Below are 24,432 nucleotides of genomic sequence, written 5' to 3'. Positions count from 1 at the left end.
GCAAAGCGGAAGTGTGGTGCTTAGCGGGAGCCGGCGCCCGGAAGGTCAGCGTGTGAAGGTGGCAGTAGCAACGCGGGTCTTCCCGCTGTTGCTGTGGGGGCCACGGCCGAGCGCACGACCTCGGCCTGAGGTGGTGGTGGGAAGCCCACCGCGGCTTGCTGCGACGGCATGGAGGGTGGCGGAGGAGGCGGCAACAAAACCACCGGCGGGTTAGCTGGCTTCTTCGGAGCGGGAGGACCGGGTTACTCGCACGCTGATTTGGCCGGCGTCCCGCGTGAGTATCGGGCCTAGCTTGCTCCCCGTTCTTACTGCTTCCCGGGACAGCTAGAAATGTGTAGCGTCGTCTGTCTCTTTTCCTGCTCGCCTTCACAATGTTCGACGCCAGTTTCAAGACTGAACGAACTTTGGGGGCCGTAGATCGCCGGGAAGCTGGTTATTGACCCAGTTTCGGGAGGAAACACAAAATGTCTTCCTTGAGTACCCCATCCCTTCTTTTCTCTCACACGCTTTCCTCTGCGCTTGACCCTGGATTAGGAGGCCCTAGTTCTGGAAATAAACATTCCAAATAACAAGCCCGTTAATTTTTTTCCCCCCACGGGGTCTTTAAATTTTTCTAAATTCTAAGTGTCGGTTAGGCGAAACCATTTTTTTGAAACAATCCAAGAAACCAGAAGGAGCTGGAAAGTGAGCTAAAACTTTAAGAGATTTATAAACAAAAAAGCCAAACAAATTTTGAAAGGGAAGTAAACATACTCGAGGTTACGGAGGCATGAATACGCTGTCTGTTGGCACTCGATCAGGCTTTTAAGGTTTGGTAATTAATTCATCTGGATAAGTAGAACTTGGGCTTAAAGATAATAGGGAATTGATAGTGAGTAGCCCTTGCTAAAGTCAGTGTTTCTTCTTGCTAATCCTTGTGGTATTTCTCTAAACTCTTTATACTTAACATAAAGAAAGCTCTTCGATGACCCTAATGTCTATTGTCAAAACTGAATCCAGAACACACTTTGTGTGCATCTTAGGATTTCTCAGTTGCATGGAATGAAGGGCACTACTTACTGTGACAAAGTTTAGTGCTTTTATGGTGTATACATACTAGTGAGTGAACCAAATAACATTAACAACATTGCAGTTAGTGATAGATGTCATGAAGGAAATAAAATATGAACCTGAAATGATGGAGGTAGAAGCTACTTGAGATCAGGGAAAACAACTTGAGAGTTGACATTTGACCTGTGACCAGAATTTAGCAACAAATGTTTGAGAGACTAAACAAACTTGACATGTTTTTTGAATAGTTATTGGGTCTGTGTGTCTTTAGAGTTGCAAGAGAGTTGACTGATAAAAGATTATAATAGCAGAGAGGTAGGAAACAGCAGCAAATACAAGCTTTTATAAGCAAGGGTAAGGGGTTTGGCTTTGATCTAAGAGTAGATGGAAGCCATTAGGGCTGATTTCCTAGTTTCTACAGAGAAAGCAAATTAGTGAGAGACTGTGATATGGGATGTCTGCACTAGGTTGCTGGGTTTAACTATTGAAAAACTGAAATAACAGGACTTAGAATTGATGAACTTGAGTCATGCTTAGTTCATACATTGGTGAACAACCAACTGAGATACAGAAGGACCCAAGTCTTTGACCATTTTTCTTGCTAGATTATTTTGTTTTCAAAGTTGGTAGATTTAAAGTTTAACCTGAAAGGTTGTATGTTCTTTTCCATTAAGTTTCATCCCTGTGGTTAAAAACAAGGATTCTCCTTGTGATAGATAATAAAGAGATTCTGTTAGCAAAATTGTTAGCAGTGTGATTTGAAGGAACTACTTTGATTTACTTTTCCACAATCAAAGGCCCAGCCCAAACCATTGTTCTCCTTGAAAGACTGTCTATTCTTACAGTTTGCTTGCTTGTCATGCTAGTTAAAAAAGAAACTGCTTCTATATGTGGTCTGGTAGAGTTGGTGGGTATGAGCACTTTCTGCCAAGCCTGCTGACATATCTTGGATCCCTAGAACCAGACTGTCAAATGGAATGGGCTCCAGTGGGATCTCCCCACATGCACATGAGCGCACACAGACACACAAACTCATGAGTAAATAAATAAATGTTTAACAAAATAAAGCTGGGCTTGGTGGCGCACATCTGTAATTCCTGCACTGGGGAGGCAGAGGCAGGCAGATTTCGGTCAGTTTGAGACCAGCCTAGTCTACAAAGCGAGTCCAGGGCAGGATACACAGAAAAACCCTGTCTAGAAAAAAGCCAAAAAATAATAAAAATAAACCAAAACAGAAATAACTAGCCTGAGCTAATTTTCTGGGGGTTTCATGATTTAGTCTGTTAGTGCCAGTCTCTTATGCAAATTTAGGGCATCAGTGCAAGACCTAGTTCCTAAAGAAAATTTACCCTTGAATTTCACGCTTAGTCTTGAAATACCTCAAGAAATTTTGTTGCAATGTGACTTTTTTTTTTTTTTTTAATCTAGTAACTGGTATGAACCCCCTGTCTCCATATTTAAATGTGGATCCACGCTATCTCATTCAGGTAAGATAAGTATAAAGAAAAGAATCACAGTAAAGGTAATCTCTGTTTTAAAACTAATAATTGTCAAAACTTGAAAGACCGCTGTTTGGATATTTAAAGGAAATAAAGTTGATTTAACATCTAAAACTAATATTCCATAGCATTTTTATGTATAATAAAACAGGAAAGGAAAAATACAGGATAGAAGCCGTATGATTACCTCAGTAGATGGAGAAAAAGTATTTGGTTAAGTCGTAACAGAATTGAACTTTGCTTTTTATTAACTGACATCTACAGAATATCCATGGCTAATAAAAGACTAAATAGACGCCTCAAGATCAGGAACAGTAAAGGCATTTCCACTCTCTTTACTTCTCAGGCAGTCTAGCCAGTGTAACAAAAGAGTAAAGACTTAGTGTTGTGTGCCTTTTCGGTACTTATGAGGCAGGTAGAGCTCTTGAGTTTGAGGCCACATAATAAGACACTGTCTTTTAAAAAGAGAGGGAGCTACACATTGGTGACACACACCTTTGATCCCAGCACAGGGGAGGTGGAAACAGGCCACTCTTTGAGTTGAGGCCAGCCTGGTCTACAGAGCAAGTTTCAGGACAGCCAGGACTGTACAGAGAAACCCTGTCTGAAAAAGGGGGGGGGGTATCTAGACTGAAAAAGAATTTAAAATGTTTGCCAATGATACAATAATCTTAACTACAGTAATTTGAAGAAAAGCAAACCTGTTAAAATTAATAAATGAATTTAGCAGAGTTGTAGAATGTAAGACCTATAGACACAAATTAGTCTTGTTTCTTTACAGTAGCAATTAGGGAAATAGTTGGGGGGGGTGTTTGTTTACAGTTAGGATAAAAAGTTCCAGGACAGCCAGAGCTATTAAAGACCCTGTCTTTAAAAAAAAATAATAGATAATGGAAAGACATTCCATCATTTTGGAGAGTTTAGCATTGGTAAAATGGCTATACTTTCCAAACTGACCTACGTTTGATAGTGCAGTCCCTATCAAAATCCGAAGGGTATTGGGAGGAGTTGAAATTGTTCGTTCCCAGAATTCGTGTGGTGGTTCAAAACAGATAGAACTGATAGTTTTGAAAAGAAATGAATCAGATGATTTCTCAGCTGAGAACTTACTACTGCCTCTACTTTCAAAGAAATGTATGAATCGGTGCAATGAAATTGAGACCAGAAATCAACTGTCACTTTAGTTACAGTTAGTTTTTCAACAGGGAAGCTAAGGCAGGTAAGACAGGAAAATAGTTCTTTTTCCAAATTATATTGGACAACTAGAATGAATATGCAAAAGAATTAAGTTGTACCCAATTTCACACCATATGCAGTGTTAACTCAGATCAAACAGGTAAAGTTGTAAGCCTCTTAGAATATATCATAGGTATCAACAGTTGTGATTAAATTAGAAACTGAGTCTTAGATGGCCTGCTAAAAGTACAAGTAATAAAAAGAAAAAAATGACAGTTGAATTTAGTCAAAATTTATTTATTTATTTATTTTGTATGTGCTTAGGACAGTATCATCAAGAAAGGAACAAGAGGCAGGTATAGTGTTGCATGCCTTTAATCCAAGCACATAATAGGCAAAAGCTGGTGGATCTCTGTGAGTTCGAGGCCATCCTGGTCTACAAAATTTAGTCCAGCACAGCTGGGGCTGTACAAAAAAACCCTGTTGGTAGGGAAAGAATCAGTTAGAAAATTGCATTGAATCTGAATAGGCATGTCTTCATGAAATCATACAAATGTCCATAATCATATTAATTAAATGTAAGCACAAATGAGATGCCACTTCCCATACACCAAAATATAGATACTATATTGGGAGACTAGCCAGTTGCTAGGAAGAATGCCAGATGATGCATGTGCTAAGCCAGGCATGGCGGTGCACACTGTAACCCTAGTACTCAGAAAGTGGGGTCCAGATTTCTTTTCTGGAGGAGGAGTGAGGTCTCACTGTGTCGATCAGGCTGGCATTGAATTCACAGAGATCTTCCTACTTGTGTCTTCCAAGCGCTGGGATTAAAAATGTTTGCCACCATTCCTGGCTGAGCTTTAGATTCTTGAGAATTGTCCTGTCTCAGAAAAGGAAAAAGAGAGAACTGCTTCGAACGGTCTGGCATTTTCTAAAAATATGAAAAACAGTTATGACCTGGCAGTTTAAATACAAATTCAACTTGAAGATTATAGACATCTTAAACCTATCTTTAGATGAGGCATCATTTGTAGTTTCTCTTACTAGTCGCTTTTCATTCTAGGTTTCATTTCTCTTCTATCAGCAACACAAGATTAAGACCATCTCAGAATGTCTCCCCTGTATGCAGTTTATTAATCTTGTTTCTTGTTTGTATGTGAATTACTGTACACTGTCTCCAACCCATGTGGTGTTTACTGTGGTTGATACTGCTGAAGAGTGAGTGAGCTGGTGTTCTTGGTTGTCTTTTTTATTTCCAATTTTTAATTAGTGGTCTATTTCTGAATTCCAGAGTAATTATTTACCTTTTCTGACCAAATCGGACATTTCTAAAAACAAGAGGTTAGAAGTAATTTAAAAATCAGGTCATGAGTTGAAAAGTCAGGAAGCATCACTGATATACAGAACTATCAAATAGAATTTTTTTATTGTCTATCAGACCATTTTTTTGTATTGAGACTATGTGGTAGTTCGATTGAAAATGGCCCCATAAGCTCATAAGGAGTGACACTGATAGGTGATACGGCCTTGTTGGAGGAAGTGTGTCACTGGAGGTGGGTTTTGAGGTCTCAGATGCACGAACCAGACCTCATGTACTTTCCTCCTGCTGTGTACCAATCCATATGTAGAACTCTTAGCTATTTCTCCAGCACCGTGTCGGCGGTGCTTCCTGTCATAACAATAATGGACTAAACCTCTGAACTGTAAGCTAGCCCCAATTGAATGTTTTCCTTTATAAGAGTTGCCATGTTCATGGTGTCTCTTCACAGCAGGGAAATCCTAACTAACATATTAGTTGGTACTAGGGACTGGGGTATTGCTCTGATAGGCCTGACTGTGCTTTTGTTTGGAGGAATGTAGATCTTGGGACTTTGGGTTAGGAAAGCAGTGCAATACTGAAAGCATGGCTTAATATGCTCTCTAGTGAGAGCAGGAGAGACAGTAGTGCTGAGAGTGAATTGAATTGTGGAGGTCCAGCTCAAACGGTTTCACAGACAGCATTAGAATGTGGCCTAGAGACTGTTACTGTGATATTTTGGCAAAGAATATGGTTACTTTATGCCCTTTCCCAAAAGATCTGCCTGAAGCTAAGTTGAAAATTTATGGATTAACAGCTTTGGCAGAGGAAATTTCCAGACAGATTAGTATTGACTGTGTTGCTTGATTATTAGTGACCATGCTTACACAGGTTTACAGTGAAAAGGAGCAAGGAAACTTTTCAAAATGTACCATGTGAGGAGAAAAGTGTACCAGAAAGTAGAGCTAAGTCCTGTGTTCATGGAGATAAAGAGATTAAAAACTATCCTGATGTTAATTGGAATAAAGGGAATGGTTACCTCAGGATAAGATCCCACACAGCTAAGCTTGCACCTTGTAAAAGGAGTTTAAAAGTTTAAAGCCAATGTAGTGATACGTGCCTTTAATCCCAGCACTCTGGAGACAGAGGCAAGTGAATCACTGAGTACAAGGCTATCCTGGTCTAAGGGAGTTCAGAAACAGCAAAGACAGTGAAAGAAACCATCAAAAACAGAAAGTTGGTGAGGATGTAGTTAAACAAGGTGCTATGTTCCAGCCCCAGCAAGCAGCCAAACTTGACAGCTTTGGCCATGTGATTTGGGCTTAGAGTCAAGGATAGAAGAAAGGGGTTATGGAACCTCCCTTGACTGAGGAAAGCTGCTGAGGCCAGGTATGTGTCAGGGGTTTCCCTTCATAGAAGCACAGAGAAGCCATATCATAAAGATGAAGCCTGGATTGCCTTGGAGACTCCAAAATATTGGAGATGCCAGAACTGTGGGATACCTGCTGAGGAAAGCTGCTAACAGGGAGTGAAATCAGCCTGAGAAAGAAGTGTGTTGCAGTCAACAAAGCTGAAAGTTAGAGATCTAAAGAACATTTTGACATCAGACATTGAAATGCAGAGTTCGGAGTTTGCCCAGCTGGTTTTTGGCCCTGCTTTGGTCCAGTATTTCTCTGTGCTGCCTTTTTAGAATTTTAATGTATATCCTGTTTCATTGTATGTTAGAAGTATGTGATCTGCTTTTTCATTTTGATTTTACAGGGAATTACAGTTAAGAGATTGCTTGAATCTCAGAACGTTGGATTTTTAAGCAATGTTGAGGCTGTTAATGACTATAGGGACTTTTTAAGTGGGACTAAATGCATTTTGTATCACATTATACCTATGTGGGGTCCAGGGAGTATAATAGTTTGAATGAAAATGGCCCCATAGGCTCATAGGTAGTGGCACTGCTAGGAGGTGTGGCCTTGTTGGAGGAAGTGTGTCACTAGATGCAGGCTTTGAGGTCTAAAATGCTCAAACTGGGCCTATTGTAACTTTTTCTCCCTTCTGTCTGCCAATCCAGATGTAGAAGTCTCAGCTACTTCTCTGGTACCATGTCTGCCTGTGTTCCACCTTGCTTATAAAAGAAAGCATTTAATTGGGAACTTGCCTAAGGTTTCAGAGGTTTTTAGTCTGTTGTCATGGCAGGAAGCATACAGACATAGCATTGGAGCAGTAGCTGAGAGTTGTACATCTTCATCCATAGACAGCAGGCACAGAAAAAGATATTGGGCCTGGTGTGGACTTTCTGAACTATCAAAGCCCACTCCAGCTACTCCAACAAGGTTATGCATCATAATCCTTCCAAACAGTTCCACTGGGAACTAAGCATGCAAATATATGAGCTTATAGGGATCATTTTCATTGAAATCTCATTTGGCAGAAATAAAAAGTGTTCTTGATAAACGTATATTGGTTTCATCATTTGCTTCCTAGAAACTGTTGGGGTTTCTAAAAATAATTTCTTTAGGGACTGGAGAGGTGGCTCAGCAAAAAAGAGTGCTGACATTCTGTTATTGCAGAGGACTTGGGTACCATTCCCAGCACCCACATGGTGTCTCACAGCTGTCTGTAACTCCAGTTTCAGGGAATCGAAAGCTGTCTTCTGGTATCCTTGAACACAGGCATCCTTGTGCATACATTCAGACAAAACACTCATACACATAAAATAAATCTAAGGGAGAAGTATATTAGCTCTTTAAAAGTGATCATTTTAAAGTGGTTGAGGTACATTCGGAATTTGTGTATGCATGCATTTGCTAGAAGTTCTACAGCTGTCTGAAGTTAATCAAAGAAGTTACATACCCCTGTGCAGTTTGGAGTTATTGGTTGGAAGAACTAGAGTACTTACAAAGCCTTGAGTTCTGAAGAACTGAGAACAAACAAGAGGATCCTACAAGTTGTAATCTGTGCACTTGGCACGTGGATGCAGAACAATCAGGAGTTCAAGATCCAGCTACATAGCAAGTGCATGACTACTTGAGGTCTTGTCTGTAAAAGACAGGGAAGTTACTGAGGGGGGTAATTTGTACTTGTATAATCTAAGCTGTTCTTTATTTGCTTCCAGACAGATAGTCAACTAGTTCACGTTAGTTTTCAGTATTTCTTTCTTTGGGGCCAATGTTTCTAAACACTGGCACTGTTGCTTACAGTTTATCATTAAAGCAGATTATATACAACCCTGTCATATTTACACTGTGAAAAAAGTAAATTAAAGTTCAGGATGAGAATTCAGTATGTTATATTCATGTCACTCTGTCTGGCTTCCTAGAGAAACAATTTTTAGGGTGAATCTACATGCATTGCATATATATATAAAGGTAATTTATTAGAATGGCATACAGGCTGTGGTCTAGCTCATCCAACAATGGCTCTCTACCAGTAGAAGGTACAAGAAGAATCCAGTCAGTCCACAAGGCCGAATGTCTCAGCTGGTCTTCAATATGTGCCAAAATATCAAAGAAGGATATAATGCCAGTGAAGGAATAGGCTTGTTATGAAAAGCAAGTTTTCTTCCATACCCTTTATATAGGCTGCCAGAAGGTGTGACAGATTAAAGGTGAATCTTCTCACTTCTAAAAATCCAAATTGTTTGCTTATTTCAAAACTACTTTGAAAAGTTGAAGGAACCTGTAATCCAAGCATTTGGGAGGCTAAGGCAGGATAATTTTGAGTTCCAGGCCAGCCTAGGCTACGTAATGGGGCCCTGTCTCATAAACTGAAAGAGGAAGAAAGTTATAGCTGTCCAAGTGCAGTGTCTTCAGGTAACACTCATCTTGGTTTTTTCCTTTTTGCTCTTTAGGATACTGATGAGTTTATTTTGCCAACTGGAGCTAATAAAACCCGAGGCAGATTTGAACTAGCTTTCTTTACCATTGGAGGATGTTGCATGACAGGTGGGCAGTTTTTTGTTTTTGTTTTTTAAATCAAGGTAGTTTATGGTATTTAAGGTGAAAAAAATATCTGGAATATTGTTTTCAATTTTTAAAACACATAACACATTTTTTTATTATATAAAAAAGAAAAAAGCAAACAAGTATTTTTAACATAAAGCTGTTGTTGTTGTTGTTGTTGTTGTTGTTGTTGTTGTTGTTAAATTATTATTCACCACCACCAGGAGCTGCATTTGGGGCAATGAATGGTCTTCGTCTAGGACTGAAGGAAACCCAGAGCATGGCCTGGTCCAAACCAAGAAATGTACAGTAAGTATGAAATCTGCTGTGATGTTTGTACATTAACTGTTTTTAGTGATTACCACCCTATGTTAATAACATGTTTAAATAATTAACATTACCTCCCCCCAATCTTTTTTTCTTCTTCTCCTTCTCCTCTTCTTCTTCTTCTTCTATTTTTAATATTTGGTTTGGACTGTCTTTCTAAAACATGAGGAACCAAGTTAGTGTATCTTTGCAGATGCAAAGATGTCTTCGCAAATTTACAGAGGAGTAAATTTTGGGTTGGTGTCCTCATTCAGCTGATACTACCCCAACCTGATTTCTTGGCTTAACGTGTGTTCTGTTCTCCACACTTACATGACATGCTTTTTAAACTGTTGAGGTGCTAATGGGGCATTTCGATTGTTTGGAGACCGATAACATTAGCGTGCTTGGTGATGAGGTAGGTTTATTAGCTTCTTGCTGGCATGCTTCAATTAAGTGGGGAGGGACAGAAACTCTTAAATAAGATTTCTAGAACTCAGAGATCATTATTGTGTATGTGTGTACATGTGTGCAGGTGTCCACATGTGTGGGGGTGGCCTTACCAATTGAGCCTTCTGCTCAGTCCCTGGTAGTGAGCACACTAAGCTCTGAACTGCGAGTGTATTGTTCTGCCAGAAGGTGGCAGCAGACATGCTGGAATTAGACTTAGAGAACCTTCAAGCCTTGCCAGTGCTTTCCTGTTACTACATGAATTCTTGTACTAACAATTCAGTATCTATAGTATAAGAAGCTAAAATAGTGTAATAAATACCTGTGAACCCTAACTCTTCTACAACAACCATCAGCCATGGCCAGTCATACTCAGTTTCTTCTCTTGCATTATTTTGAAACAAATCCCCAAACAATAGTAAATATGAATTTACAAGTAGAAAATCTCTTAGAAAAGATACTATACCTCATTTTTGAAAACAATAGCAATATAATCTTTCTAGTCTTTTCATATTGGAAAGCAGCACTTAATAATAGAAAAAGGTGGAATCTATAGCCAAACACACTCTGTATAGCTTCATAATCCTAGTTTAATTATTTAATATTTTGTGATCTTGAGTAAGCTTTCTCTACTTTCTGCCTTGCAGAGTTGTGGAAGGTGATAAAAAGTGAGAAGTAGGGTCTGGAGAAATGGCTCATAGGTTAAGGACCGCTCTCTTGCAGAGGTCCTGAGTATTCCCAGCAACCACATGGTGGCTCACAATCATCTGTAAAAGATCTGGTGCCCTATTCTTATATGCAGGTGTACATGCGGTGAGAACATTGTATACATGATAAATAAATAAACTTTTAACAAAAACATTTTTTAAAAAGTGAGAAGTAAATAAAGGTTCACAAAATGGAAGTGTGCGGCCAGATTGTATTCCAAAGAGTTTTGCCATTTTTTAGTTGTGTCACCAATGTAATGATGAAAATTATTACAAGTTTGGAAGCTTGCAATAGATTTTAAAATTATGTGCTAAATTGATGTGCTAGTAAATATATAACATAACTAATTAGAAAATATTTTCCATAGCCATTACTAGCTTTTTAAACAACATTTGAAAAGCAAACACATTTTTGTTGCTATGGATCTTTAAGTTGTTACTGTTTGCGATTTTATTTTGTATTTCCAGTAGTAGTCAGCCATCCCAGACACATCCCTGTGATGGTGTTACACTGCTGGGAGAGTAACGTGTGGTCTTCAACTGGTCGCCTTGCCACTGTTCTGGTGGCTGGGACTCTGGTGGGAGACGGAACTTTGCTTCCTTGAGAGTGTGCTAAGCATTCCCTTTGACTGCTTGGTTCTAGTGTGGGAGCAGACAGTGCTTTCTCCATGGGCTCCAGTTGTGAAGGTGCTCCTTTCTCTTCGGTTCTGCCCTGCATTCTGTACCCCCAAGGCCTTTCATAGATTCTACTTAAATGTTCTGAAAGTAATCAAACCAGTTTGTCACAGTTACAGTGACATTGTTTTATACAGGTCAATTTGTAAAATACATTTCAGGCTCCTCTTCAAGGTTTTTGTATGTTTAATCTGTCTTTAATAATTTTATGTTTACTAAAGACTTTCTGCAGTCGTCCACGGTGTTGAAAATTTTTATCATAACCCTCATTTATATAAAGTAACAACCATATTTTTTAAAATATGAGGTAAAGCTACAAAAAACATTGAGGCTTGGATCTAGGTGTTTTATGTAGCTACTATTATGGCTTATAAGACTACTAGAGAAATGGTGATCCTAAATACAATTTTTTTTTTTTTTTCTCCTTCTTCCCTGGTAGGATTTTGAATATGGTGACTAGGCAAGGAGCACTTTGGGCTAATACTCTAGGTTCTCTGGGTAAGTATAAATCTTGTTCCATGAATCTTCTATTTTTGAGACAAGGTGTCATGTAGCTCAGTCTGGTCTCAGACTTGTTATGCAGTTGAGGAGAAACTTGGAATTCTGGTCCTCCTGGTCCCACCTTCCAAGTGATGAACTTACAGGTGTGCACTGGGGAACCAACTTCAGGGCTTCAGGCATGCTGGGTGGACATTTCTCCATTGGGCCACCTTCCTAGCTGCTAAGTCATTCATGTAAAAAAGAATGTGTCGTGAACAATTTGCTCAACCAAGATTCTGGTTTCAGGCCAAACAATTCACATTTAAATCTACTCTGCTAAGTATTATAAGCTGTCATCTGTGAAAAGACTTGTAAATGCCACCTTACCTGTCCAAATAGTATGCCAAGTAAAATCCTGTTTTAAACTAAATGATGTCCAAGGAATTGGGCTGTAAATGCTAAGAAAGGTTCAAAGTCCTGTAGTGAGACGTGACAGCTCAGGGCAGATCTTTTACTTTGTGTTCCCAATAGCCTGTTGAGTCAGTCCATCTGTAGGTGTCCAGGACCTGAATGGCGGGGCTACAGTAGGTCTTTGTAGATAAAGAAAGCATTTACAGTTACAGACCAGGGCTAACTTAATGGTGCTTAGTCAGAACCTGGTGCTTTCATGACATACTGTCATGAGTAGTTTGTTCTTTTGATTGTTATTGATTTTTAACTACTTGTAATACATATACCTTACCATCTGAGGTTTGCATAATTTGGAGACAAGCTGAACTTCTTTTTCTGTTTGTAACAGATTGAGTAAGGAAAAATGGAGACAAACTTAAAAAGACAAAAGGCCTCTATTGTAACTTAGTAAAAGTCCTACCTTGCTATGGAATTTGTAAGCAGTACACAGTACATTTTCAAACCAGAAAGCCAAATTCACAATTTGTCTTCTGACAAATGGCGACTTTGATGTTCTGCTATATCTTCAACGTGGAAGCAACCCCTACAGAAGTTATGTTTTTTTCTGTTAATTGCTTATATACCCAGGAAACTCCACAATCTGTGCCTACATTATAATTTACTTACTGTTAGCCCTGAAAAACCTACATTCCAGAAAGTCCTACAGTCCTAGGCAGGGTGGAATAGATGGTCACTCTAGTGGGTACCATGTTTTTCATTGTATTGTTATTTGACTGGTCAAAATGTTATATATATGATCATTTTCAGTTAAATATGTCTAACAAAAAGACTAGCTTTCATAAAAATATAGAGGTTCCATAACAGACAAAGGGTTAGCCTGAGCTTCGTAGAATGTTGAAAAGGCAAGTGCAGCTATGTTTGGTTTTGTTTTTTTGAGCCAGGGTCTTCCTTTAATTTTAGCTGGCCTGCAACTTACTATCTGGCCACAGGCATGGAACACAGAGAGACATGCACTTGCCTCTGCATCTGCCTCTGCTCCTAGAGTACTGGGATTAAAAATGTGTAATACCCATGTAGCTATAATTTTGAAAAGTGGTACAAAAGCAATATAATGCATATTGTGCCTGATAGACATAGGTAAAGTACATATACGGGTTTGTCTGAAGGTTGTGTAAAACTAAAGGGTTTTAGTTTATGTGAGAGTCAGACCTCAAATTCTTTTATTAATACTGTGTGGAGGGTTTTTGTTGTTTTGGAGAGAAGGTGACAGGACCTTTCTCTCTGTACCCCTGGATGGACTGGATCTTGCCATGTAGACTAGCCATCCTGTAACTCACAGAGATCTGTCTTTTTCTGTTTCATGAGTGCTAGGATTAAAGGTGTGTGTCACTGTTGGCTATATTATTTTACTATAGTAGAAATATATGGGTGTTTTTAAAAAAACAGTATCAATGACATAAGGTACTCTGCAGTAATACTTTCTAGTAATAACATTTATTCTGCGTCTCCCCAACCTCCTCTTTGCATAACCAGTCAGTTTTACGCTATTGCACACGTGTACCTGGTGTGTGTAACAGTGAATGGAGGGCTTCTTAGCTTTCTGTTGTGTGTGTGTTTTGAGACAGGGTTTCTCTGTGTAGCCCTGGCTGTCCTGAAGCTGAAGACCAGGCTGGCCTGGAACTCAGAAATCCTTCTGCCTCTGCCTTTTTAGTGCTGGGATTAAAGGTGTGCACCACCATTGCCTAGTATCTTCTTTCCTTTTATGTGACTGTGGTATTCTGTATTCTGGATCACTGCAGTGTCTCGGTGGACATTTTGTTTGTTGTTAGATTTTTCTTTAGTAGGAAATAGCAGTATTCCTGTGATGGTTCTGTCTGTCTTTGGGTGTAGCTACCTAATACGATTACTGTTCTAAATTTGATCACTGATATCTGTTTCTGCCTTAGCTTTGCTCTATAGTGCATTTGGTGTTATCATCGAGAAAACACGGGGTGCAGAAGATGACCTCAACACAGTAGCAGCCGGAACGATGACGGGAATGTTGTATAAATGTACAGGTAGGCGGTACTGAATGGAGAAGTGAAATAAGGTTTTTATCTGTAATTAATGTGTGATATTCAGAGGAAATTACACACACACACACACACACACACACACACACACACACACACGGAAGGAGGGACGGACAGACAGACCTTATGGTTATTGAGGTTTTTTTATTTCTTGATAGCAGGGTTTCATGTTGGAGGGCTTGGCCTCACCATCCTGTCTTACTCTCCTGAGTACTGGGATTACTGGCATGTGCCCCACTATGTCCAGCTGTTTTTGTCCCTCCCGCAGCTCCTGGCAATCTCATGCTCTCTGCCTTTGCTAACTCATATATGTGGAACAAGACAGTTTTTAAGCTATAACCACATTGCCTCTAGGATGGAGATATAAGGGAATTTTTAGAAAAGGGAGGGCTAATAGTTGAGCTGGGGCCTGAACAATGGACTGAATTTCGAGTATATCTGTTAATCATATGATACCATGAGAATGGCGTAGGACACAAGTCTGGAAGTGTTTTAGTTTTGGAATATAGGAAGCTGGAGTGAGAAGTTTAAATTTAGGTTAAAAGTCATCAAAGATTTGAACAAAGAAGTACTAGACATAGGCTGGAGAGATGACTCCACAGTTGGCTTCTCTTCCAAAGGACCTGGGTTTGAGTCTCAGCACACACAAGATGACTCACAGCCATCTCCAACTCAAGTCCTAGGGGATCCAATGCCCTCTTCTGGCCTCTGCACCCCTTTTATAAAGTGTTTTGTTTTATGTCTCCCAGTGATTTTTGGTCGTTGGGGCAATTTTTCTGTAGGTGCTGCTTTTATGTATGTGAGAGTTGTTTAGAACTCTGTTTAGACCTTGTGAAAGTTTTTGAAAGGAAAAGTATTAGCTCAGACCCTCATGGCCAAGTTCTTAGCACAAAGGACATTTAATTGCCCCAGAGGGTAGAAAATAAGAGACAAAGACAGGAAATAGAGGATGAAGGCAAAGAAGAAGGGAACGTGGGAAAGGGAGGCTAGGTGATTGTCCTGGAGGACGAAAGACTGCCTCTGGATAGAGAGGAGACAGACAGTGCCCATAGACAGATCGTGGTTTATAAAGGTAAAGGGGAAAACCTGTGTTAGGATAAGATATTTAATTTTAATTGGGCTTGTTAATTTGGTGAGCCAAAGGGGGCTTTTGATTGCTGCACTTCAATACTTTGATACCTGGACCTTGTTCATCAGCCAGGGAGGAGGAAGCAGCCATATAAGAGAATAGACCTTGGTGTCAAGCTTTAGGAATCTAATGGTTTTTAGCAAGCCAGAGGGAATGGAGAAGGGCAAGGCCTGCCAAGAGCCATCCTCACCATGCTGGAGCTGGTTAGAGTCCCTTCAGTTTTTATAAATCCTGATGTAATATCTGGTATAGACTACTTGAGAGAAAGGTAAGCGTTTAATTTTGGAAGTTATAATAGGCACATTCAAGCTAATGAATGATTAAGTGAGAATACCATTTAGAAGGTAAGACTTAAATCAAAAGTCCAGTTAATTCCTAGCCTTGAAGGCTCCAGAGTAAAGCATTCTTTTCATTGGCTTTTACCTCTCATTTAAGGATCTTTCTTTCTTTCTTTTTTTCTTTCTTTTTTTTTTTTTTTTTTTGATGTTTACGTTCCTTAGAATGCTCTTTCCAGATGTTTTTTTACAAAGACTGTCATATGTCAGTCTTTGTTTATATATGGCTTTCTTGAGACACATAAAGTTCTGTGCTGCAGAATAAATTACTGAAAGCCAGATTACTTAAGCACAAAATGCTCCTATTAAACATGGTAGTAACTATTGCCAAAGTGACCTTTGAAGCCTGTATATCATTACCAATTTAAAGTATTATCTACCGTATTTTTTAAGCTTTATTTTTATTATTTTTAATTATGTGTGGGTTGGTGCCTGCATATGAGTGTGTGCACATGGAGGACAGAGATGTTGGAATCCCCAAAGCTGAAGCTACAGGAAGTTGTTGGTTGCCCAATATAGGTGCTAGGACTCTAACCCATTCTTTGGAAAAGAACCGCAGGAGTGTTCTTAATTACTGAGCCATGTCTCCAGCCCTACATTGTTTTGAAAAAAATGCCAATTAGTGAAAGCTAGTTTTTGTTGCTACTGGTTTGATTTAGTTTTTGAAAGAATGTCTCACTCACTCTACCTGGCTTCAAATGTGTGAGGAATCACCACAACCTCTTCCTGACTGCTGGGACAATATAAGCCAAAAATAGTGTCTTGTGTCTCGCTTTGTTTTTCTCCCTGGTTGGTGGTGAGATTGAGCAACTTGTGATATTGCCGTTGTACTTTCTCTGAAGCCCTTTCTCCTTCCCTGCTGGGTGTGCCTTCAATTACTTTATGAAACCTTTTCAACATTATGGGAATTTGTTTTTTACATCTTCTTTGTAAAATTTTGCTTGTTGACACTAACTGTAATCCATTTTTACGCAACAACTGTCTAAGGATACTGAAATAGGATTACAAGTTCAAGACTAGCCTGGACAGTTTCTTTATTGAAACCCTCCTTTAAAAAGTAATGATAAAAGCCAGGCAGTGGTGGTGCACACCTTTAATCTCAGCGCTCTGGAGGCAGAGGCAGGCAGATCTCTGTGAGAGTTCAAGGCCAGCCTGGTCTAGGGCAGCCAAGACTACACAGAGAAACCCTGTCTCAAAAAAACAAACAAAAAGTAATGATAAGATCAAGGTATTGCTCTTGGGTAGAATGCTTGCCTATCATTAGTGAAACTCTAGGTTCAAGTTCCAATGCCTTGGGGAAAAGAAAAAAATCTTGTTGATACTTAAAATGGCAGTAATAGAAAAAGTCATCAGGAGATCCTTTGGAATGTGCATTTGAATTCTTCTGTAGATCTGACATTCACTTTTGAGAACCTGTTAACTAATGGTAACCCTGATGGTACTTGCTAAATTGGAAATGCTAACTTTGAATATCCTTTTACTAACTTTAATGTTATAAACTGACATTGTTGTGGAAAGCTAAGACTAATGCATTAACAGAGAAAGAAGGATCAAAACATTGGCTTCTTCAACCTTATTTCCCAGTTACATGTTATTATCCCACTCTAAGATGCTTGTTGATACCAAAACAGCAGCTGTTCTTATGATAGAATGTAATCCTGATTGAATGCATTCACATGGACTCTTAACTCAAATCCTTTGGAAAAATTACATAAACATTAGGCTGAATTAAAATCACGAAATGCCTCCTCCTTCCTTCCTTCTTCTTCACACTAAAAGTGTCTAAACTCTCTTCCAAATCCTTGACTCTTGAAAATTACAATTATGTTTTGTTCTGCCATCCAAAGTTTGTCTCTGTAGTCTGTCCCCTTGAGTTTTCCTTTAAATCAGAAATTAAGAAAAGGAACTGGTTTGCTTTTGTTGGAATGGCCTCAGTTGTTGCGATTGTGGGTTGTTGTACTATTACCGGCCTCCACAACTGAGCAGTTGCTCAGTTTCACGAGTGGCAATCCTTGCCACTTGACATAGAATTTTATTGTCTTACAAAATCAAATGTAGTACATTTGTAGGTTCAGGGCTACCAGCAAACAGGAACTGGCATTGGTGCTGGTGCCCCAGCCTTGTTTGAGATGAGGACTATATGGGAGATCCCACACTCCTCTTCTAGAGACAACTCCTGCTTCAAGCTATTTGATCATGTGTAGTTGATTTTGCGTTTTATATAAAGGCTCCTGTTTTAAATTTTAAAGCCTAGTATGTGGTTTATGCATGTGATTCCACCAGTAGCTACCCCAGGCATTTGGTATAATATTTGGGTTATAGACTTGGAGTAGAGGCTTCTGCTACTATACCTACTTTATACAGTGCTAGGGGTTGAAGTCAAGGATTCAACATTCTATGCAACTACTCTACCTGAGCTACATCCCCAGGTTCCTGGAGCCCTGTTTCTGTAGCTTTGCCTGTATAAAAATAAAATTCCAGCTGCAGTCCATTTTCAGTATAGAAAACTGCTCTTATTCTCATATGTCTCAGGAAAATGTGGATTTTATGATTCTGTGGAAGCTTTATCTTAGGTCTGTGCATTGTAGTACGACTGCTACTTGGAATGGATGAACTACTAGAACCCAGAATAATAATAATGCACGGTAAAGCAGTAAAAGAAAAGCATATTTCAGAGGCATATAGAACATATGTGGTTAGTTAAGCTGTTTAAAACAAAAGTGTGGGGACTGGAGAGATGGCTCAGTGGTTAAGAGCACTGTCTCCTCTTCCTAAAGACTCAGGTTCAATTCCCAGCAACCACATAGCAGCTTAACAACTGTCTGTAACTCCAGTTCCAAGGGATTTGACACCTTCATGCTAATGCACATAAAATAAAAATAAATAAGTAAATAAAATTTTAAATAAATAAAACAAAAGTGCACTAATAGTAAATTCATCTATGGAATCTGGATGTGATAGTTAACCACTTTAAAGATTATGATGCATGGCTCTCAGTGGGTAAAAGCACTTGCTGCCGAACTGAGTGACCTAAAATTGAATCTTTGGGATGTACCTGGCTAAGGAAAGAACCAACCTACAAGTGGCCCTCTGACCTCTGCATAAGCCATGGCACATGTGCACCTGCACACACAGATATACACAATAAATATTTTGGGGTTGTTTGTGGAGGTTTGCTTTTGGGTTATTTTGTTTTGTTGTTTTGTTTTGCTTTTTGTTTTGCTTTTGGGGGGTTTTTGGTTGGTTGGGTTTTTTGGATTTTTTTTTTTTTTTTTTTTTTTTGGTTGGTTGGTTTGGTTTGGTTTTTCAAGACAGGGTTTCTTGGTGTAACAGCTCTGGCTATCCTAAATTCGCTTTGTAGACAGGGCCGGCCTCAAACTCACAGTTATCCACCTGCCTCTGCCTCCCCGAGTGCTGTGATTAAAGGCATATGCTACCAAGCTCGCCTGTAAATTAATTAAGGAACATGATACATTTTAATAAAAGGAGTTATAGTAGAATTTGTTAGGGGGACCCAACCCTTGTGGCATTGATTTGTGTATTTATTTTTCTTTGTGTGTATCTGCACATCTTATGCTCATGCCGGAGCACTTGAAGGTCAGAAAATTATTTCAGTAAGTTGGTTTTCTCTTTCTACCATTTGAGTCCTAAGAATTGATCTCTAGTTGTCAGGCTTGGAGGCAAGCACCTCTACCAACTGAGACAATCTTGCTGACCTGATTTGTGTTTGAATGTTGTTTAGTATACCCATGTTTGTAACATTTATTCACAATTCCCAAAGATAAAAGTAACCCACGTATCTATCGATGGGTGAATGAACCTGCAATAAATTTTTATTAAGCGTTTACAGTTTACAAGGCAAGGGAATGCTGACATACACAATAGTGTGGATGAACTAAGAACATTGTGCTGAGTAAGCTAAGACAATCATAAAAGGACAAATACCGGGAGAATACTTACGTGAGGTATGTAGAATAGTCAAAATCATTAAGATAAAACAGTAAACTGACAGGAAATGAGTTACCGTTTAATAGTTTCAGTTTTGCAAGATGAAAAATTTTCCAAATGTACATATTGTTAAAAAAAATAACACAATATGGGGCTAACTTGAGAAATGGCTTAGTGGTGAAGAACACTTGCAAAGGATCTGGGTTTGATTCCTAACACCTACATCGGTTGTCTTAACAGCTGCCTGTAAGTGTAGCTGCAGGGGAACCTGACACCTCTGGCCTTCTGACTGTACCTGTATGGGGTAGGATACTATACCAAGGGCACACATGTGCACACACAGTTGAAAATAATAGAAATAGACTTTCTATCAAAAAATCCATGCAGATATATTGTCACTAAGCTGTATGTTACATGCTTGTTCCACAGTTTTATTCACCTTTTAATTGCTGGTAGGTATGCATGCAAACATGGACTCTACCACTGAGCAACACCCTTAGCCATTGTATCACTTTTGGTGGGAAGGAAGTGAGGATGAAATCCTCTTGTACAGGCCGGCCCCAAACTTCCTATGTGGCCAAGGATGACTTTAAATTGCTGATCATCCTCAACTACTAGAATGCTGGAATTCCAGCATGCACTGCCATAGTAGCTGTATGTTGTCGCATGACTTCGTTGATGCTGCTGCTAGTTCACACTGCCAGCTGAAGTATACCCCAGCCTCTTTACCCTAGTTTTTAATAAAACCTCCCAAAGCCTGAAATCAATGTAAATTAATTTGTTCCTCTAAAGCAGGAGCCATAGTACTGCTGACAACTAAAACGTGTATCTTTTTACAACTAATTACATTTTAAGTGGTTGTAAAAGGGCCTATATAATGGTCTTTTACCTTCACAGCCTAAAATATTTACTATCTGGCTCTTTTGAAGAAAGATTGGCTATTCTCTGTTCTAAACTGACATTTTAAGGAATTAGTTCTGCTACTAGCCAGTTTCTGTATCCAGAAACAAGGCACTTAAGTGTTCTGACTCTTGTTTCCTATGTTTGGAAAATGTAATACTTAGCCTGTCTGTTTAGAAGAACTGTGTAAGCAACCAGAAGATTGGAAGTAAAACGGAAACACAAATCCTGTGTTTGTTTCCCTTCATGGAGATTGAACGTTGGCTTTCTTTACTTTGTTGTTAGCAAGTGTATGTGCTGCCAATGTCCTGTTCATAGCCTGACAATTGCTCAGTTTTAACAAAATCTAAAGCAGGGCCCTGAGTGGGGGTTTTTTGTTGTTTATTTGTTTTTTGTTATTTTGTTTTGTTTCCGAGACAGGGTATCTCTGTGTAGTGTAGCCTTAGCTGTCCTGGACTCACTTTTTAGACCTGGCTGCCCTCAAACTCATAGAGATCCATCTGCCTTTGACTCCCTGAAGTGCTGGGATTACAGGCGTGCTCCACCACGTCTGACTGGTCTTTAGTTTTTTATTGTTGTTGTTTGGGGTTTTTGTTGTTGTTTAGCAACCACTTAATAAAACCTAAAATAAAAGAGTTCAAAATTAGAATGTGGTGGTATATGGCTTTAACCCCAGCATTTGGGAGGCATAGGCTGGCAGTTTGAGGCCAACCTGGTTTACATAGTGAGTTCCTAGTGTCTCAAAAAAGGAAAAAGAAGAAATTGAGAACTCGACTGCTGTGTGTGTGATAAACGACTGCTCTTAAGCTAGGATCGAGTGTGTGGTTCATACATGCTGCCTTCTTAAAGATAGTTTCTTTCCCCTACCTTTAAAGAATGAATGTTATTGGTTTGAAAATGAGCGCTCTCTGGGGACTCCGTTATTTTAAGACACACTTAATGTGTACTGGTATTCAGAAGAACTTAAAAGTCTTATAGGCCTGGGTGAAGTTTGTAATCCCTAATACATATGGTAAAGAACATCCCCAAAGTATACTGTTACTTGAAATCTGAGGAATAGTATGGAATTTCTGTTGTGCAAAGGCCCAACAGAAACCATATTTTTAGAGCACACGGTCAGTTGGCAGAAATGATTTGCAGCAGTTCTTTCCAAACCAGTGCCTGGACATCCATGTGGCTACACCTCAGCTCTAAATGAATAGACAGCATTTTGGATCTCCGAGGCCTTGGGGTAGTGGTTGAGAAGCAGTTTGTACAAATTAAATGTTTGGTCATTGATGTAGTTACTGGCCATTACCTGCCCTCTATCATTTCTCTACTAACTGGCAAGAGCACCTTGACCTTTCTTTTGTTTTATCTTGATTCCAAGTAGGACTTAGAGGATTGTATTTTGGTTTTGTGCTTAAAAGAATCACTACATCCAGTTTAGGTCTAATAACTGAGGTTTATCTTGTAGACACCTTTATTCTTCCATGTGTGTTTATTTCAATTTTATGATTTTGTTCTAATTAAAGTTTATGCTTTTTTCTTGACTTACTAGTCAGAGGCACAAGATTGATCCTAATTAAACTAATCGGATTAAATTGACAAAATATATTTCCCAAATTTTATAGTTCCTAACCCACACAAGTTCAAGTTCAGTGTTACATTCCAAGTACAGTAAAGATGGCAGAAATAGGAACTTAGAGATGCCTCACATTTATTTAAACATTTTATTATTTATGTGTATGTATGTTGTGCCTGCATGTGGGTATATGTACCATATGTGCGCCTGGTGCCTGAGAAAGTTGTGAGACACCACCATGTAGGTGCCAGGAATTGAACCCAGGTCCCCTAAAAGCAGCCAGGGCTCATAACTGATACAAGCCATATTTCCAGCCTCCCAGTTATCCTTTTTGTGGGGTTTTGTCTTGTGTTATTGATCCCTGTTTCACACATGTCAAAGCTGCTCGAGATGCCTGCAGTTTCTGAAAGAGATAATTATGACATTTCAGAATGGAGGCCTAAGAACCTAAATAGGCCAACTATCAGAAGCCTTCAGGCCAGAGACTCTAGAGGGGAGTAGCCCTTTATCAGCTGAAACCATCCACTAAGACACTTACTGCAGAAACGGCTTAGTTGTGGTGTTCTTATAGAACATTGTTACTGAAATGACAAGGCCATTGTTACTGGCCTCAAGCTCAGGAGCCTCTGATAAAACAGCCTCTTCACTGCAGGATCAGTGCACCGTGTCCTTTTCTTTTTTTCCTTTATTTTTCTCTACCAAGGCACATGTAGAGATTAGAGAAAAGTGTTTCAGACTCCACTGTGTGGGTTGTGAAAACCAAACTCAAGGCAGGTACCTTTACCCACTGAGCCATCTCCCTGGGCCCCTTACCTTTGTTTTGGTTTCTCAAGACAGGGTTTCTTTGTGTGGCCTTGGCTGTCCTGGACTTGCTTTTGTAGACCAGGCTGATCTCGAACTCACAGAGATCTGCCTGCCTATGCCTCCTTTGAATGCTGGGATTACCTTTGTCTTTTAAAAACATGACTCAGACACTGTCAATTCCCTGAAATTTGTGGTGCTGATTTATTTGTGGAGCTGCAAGGCAGTACCTCAGCCCTTCAAGTTTCTTTGGGAAATTATATTCTGGTAGAGTTTCTTTCCTTCCTCTGCTATATAAAAGTTAATAAGCAATTATAATCATATGTTATTGGGCCATTTCCTATTTTAAACTTATAGGCCACTTCCTCTTAATAGACTTGGGGCTATTTTCAAACATTTCAGATTAATTGGTAATCTTTTCCCACATGAAAACTTGTTTAGTTGACAAGTACAGATAGCTCAAAGTCTAATCCTGAATTCTTTCTCAGCCAGTCTGTTAATGCTGTCAGTGTTGTGTCAGACATACCAGTGCAAAGTGTGTGTGTATGTTGAGGGGTACTGGTATCCCATCGGTACTGACTCAAGGCTTGCCTACTTCTTTTACCTCTGCTTCTTGAGTCCTCAGATATTTGAAGGACCTGCCCAGGGTCTGAATGGTGACAATACTGTTTACACATAGTATGTTCACTTTGTTTTCGGTCTTAAATCCATTGACAGTGCTAATGATTTTAACTCTTCCGACCAGCATAGAATGACTGATCTGTTTGAATGTCAATGTTTTAACCAGAGTTGCTGTGGTTACAGGTTGGATTGGGGGAAGCCACATCTTTAGTCTTGAGGGTCTTGGGAACAAGTCATGACAAATACAAAGAAGTTGCCAGTTTTAAAATAAATGTGTATTATGCTGAGAAATTATCTCCTAAATTTTAACATTGGTTTGAAACTTCCCTCCTGCTTGGGTTAGAGTATTTAAAAGAGGAGTTTCTCTATGATATCTTTATTTTATAGCACTTTTATCCCATTTTTAGTACATTTTTCTACCCTCTACTGCTAGGTCATGAGATGTATAAGGTTCGTTGTTTTCCTTCTCTCCTCAGGTGGTCTTCGAGGAATAGCACGCGGTGGCCTGGCCGGACTGACACTCACCAGTGTCTATGCACTGTATAACAACTGGGAGCACATGAAAGGTTCCCTGCTCCAACAGTCACTCTGAAGATTTTTGCCACCTTAGGAATGGGGAACACTTCACTGTCATCCTGATCAATTAATAAGTCAGTCTGGAGTTGCTTCCTCTCTTGTACCTACAATTACTTTGAACAATTGGAGACTCTGATTTACTGTGACAAAGATCATGGATGGTTAGCCTGGACTACACTACTGGCCCTTAAGTGAGTGGAAGCCAACCCCTTTGGTGGCTCACTGAGTATGTGTTTTCTTCTCCTTTGGAGATGAGCTTGCACCTGTTTTCTTTCCTGCCCCCAAACTGGAAAAACCACTTGCTCTCCAAATTCAGGCCCTAGTTATTTTCAACACTTATCACCATGTTTATTCATTTAAAAATCTAAAACTTATGTTGCCCTGTATTCCAAATAAAGGGTGAAAATAGAACCAAAGTCATAATTCCAGCATAAAACTCATTATCTCCATTTAATAACATCTAGGTGGATAGAGAGATGGCTTATCAGGTAAATGAC

The 24,432-nt window shown here is 39.4% G+C and overlaps 1 protein-coding gene and 1 non-coding gene across 2 annotated transcripts; both read left to right on the top strand.

Moving 5' to 3' along the window:
• The first annotated feature begins 10 nt into the window (after nucleotides 1-10).
• On the top strand, nucleotides 11-24,351 carry LOC129680636 (mitochondrial import inner membrane translocase subunit Tim23). The gene is made up of 7 exons (XM_055612340.1): nucleotides 11-274; nucleotides 2,479-2,537; nucleotides 8,870-8,963; nucleotides 9,185-9,269; nucleotides 11,538-11,596; nucleotides 13,936-14,046; nucleotides 23,836-24,351. The coding sequence occupies exons 1-7, from the start codon at nucleotides 169-171 to the stop codon at nucleotides 23,949-23,951; spliced, it is 630 nt and encodes a 209-aa protein (XP_055468315.1). The 5' UTR covers nucleotides 11-168; the 3' UTR covers nucleotides 23,952-24,351.
• Nucleotides 10,887-11,082, top strand: LOC129680724 (small nucleolar RNA SNORA74). Its single transcript, XR_008720727.1, has one exon. It is a non-coding gene; the product is annotated as a small nucleolar RNA SNORA74 (small nucleolar RNA).
• Nucleotides 24,352-24,432: the final 81 nt, after the last annotated feature.

Source organism: Psammomys obesus, unplaced genomic scaffold (genome assembly GCF_907164565.1).
Source record: "Psammomys obesus unplaced genomic scaffold, mPsaObe1.curated_primary_1811, whole genome shotgun sequence".
Classification (NCBI taxonomy): Eukaryota; Metazoa; Chordata; class Mammalia; order Rodentia; family Muridae; genus Psammomys; species Psammomys obesus.
This window is presented reverse-complemented; position numbering and strand designations above follow the sequence as displayed.

Bases quoted from the DNA above. Each gene is read 5' to 3' on its own strand.
- LOC129680636 (XM_055612340.1), top strand. From the start codon at position 169: ATGGAGGGTGGCGGAGGAGGCGGCAACAAAACCACCGGCGGGTTAGCT. The intron at 2,538-8,869 runs GTAAGATAAGTA...TTTGCTCTTTAG, and splicing joins ATCCACGCTATCTCATTCAG to GATACTGATGAGTTTATTTT. The intron at 9,270-11,537 runs GTAAGTATGAAA...CTTCCCTGGTAG, and splicing joins TCCAAACCAAGAAATGTACA to GATTTTGAATATGGTGACTA.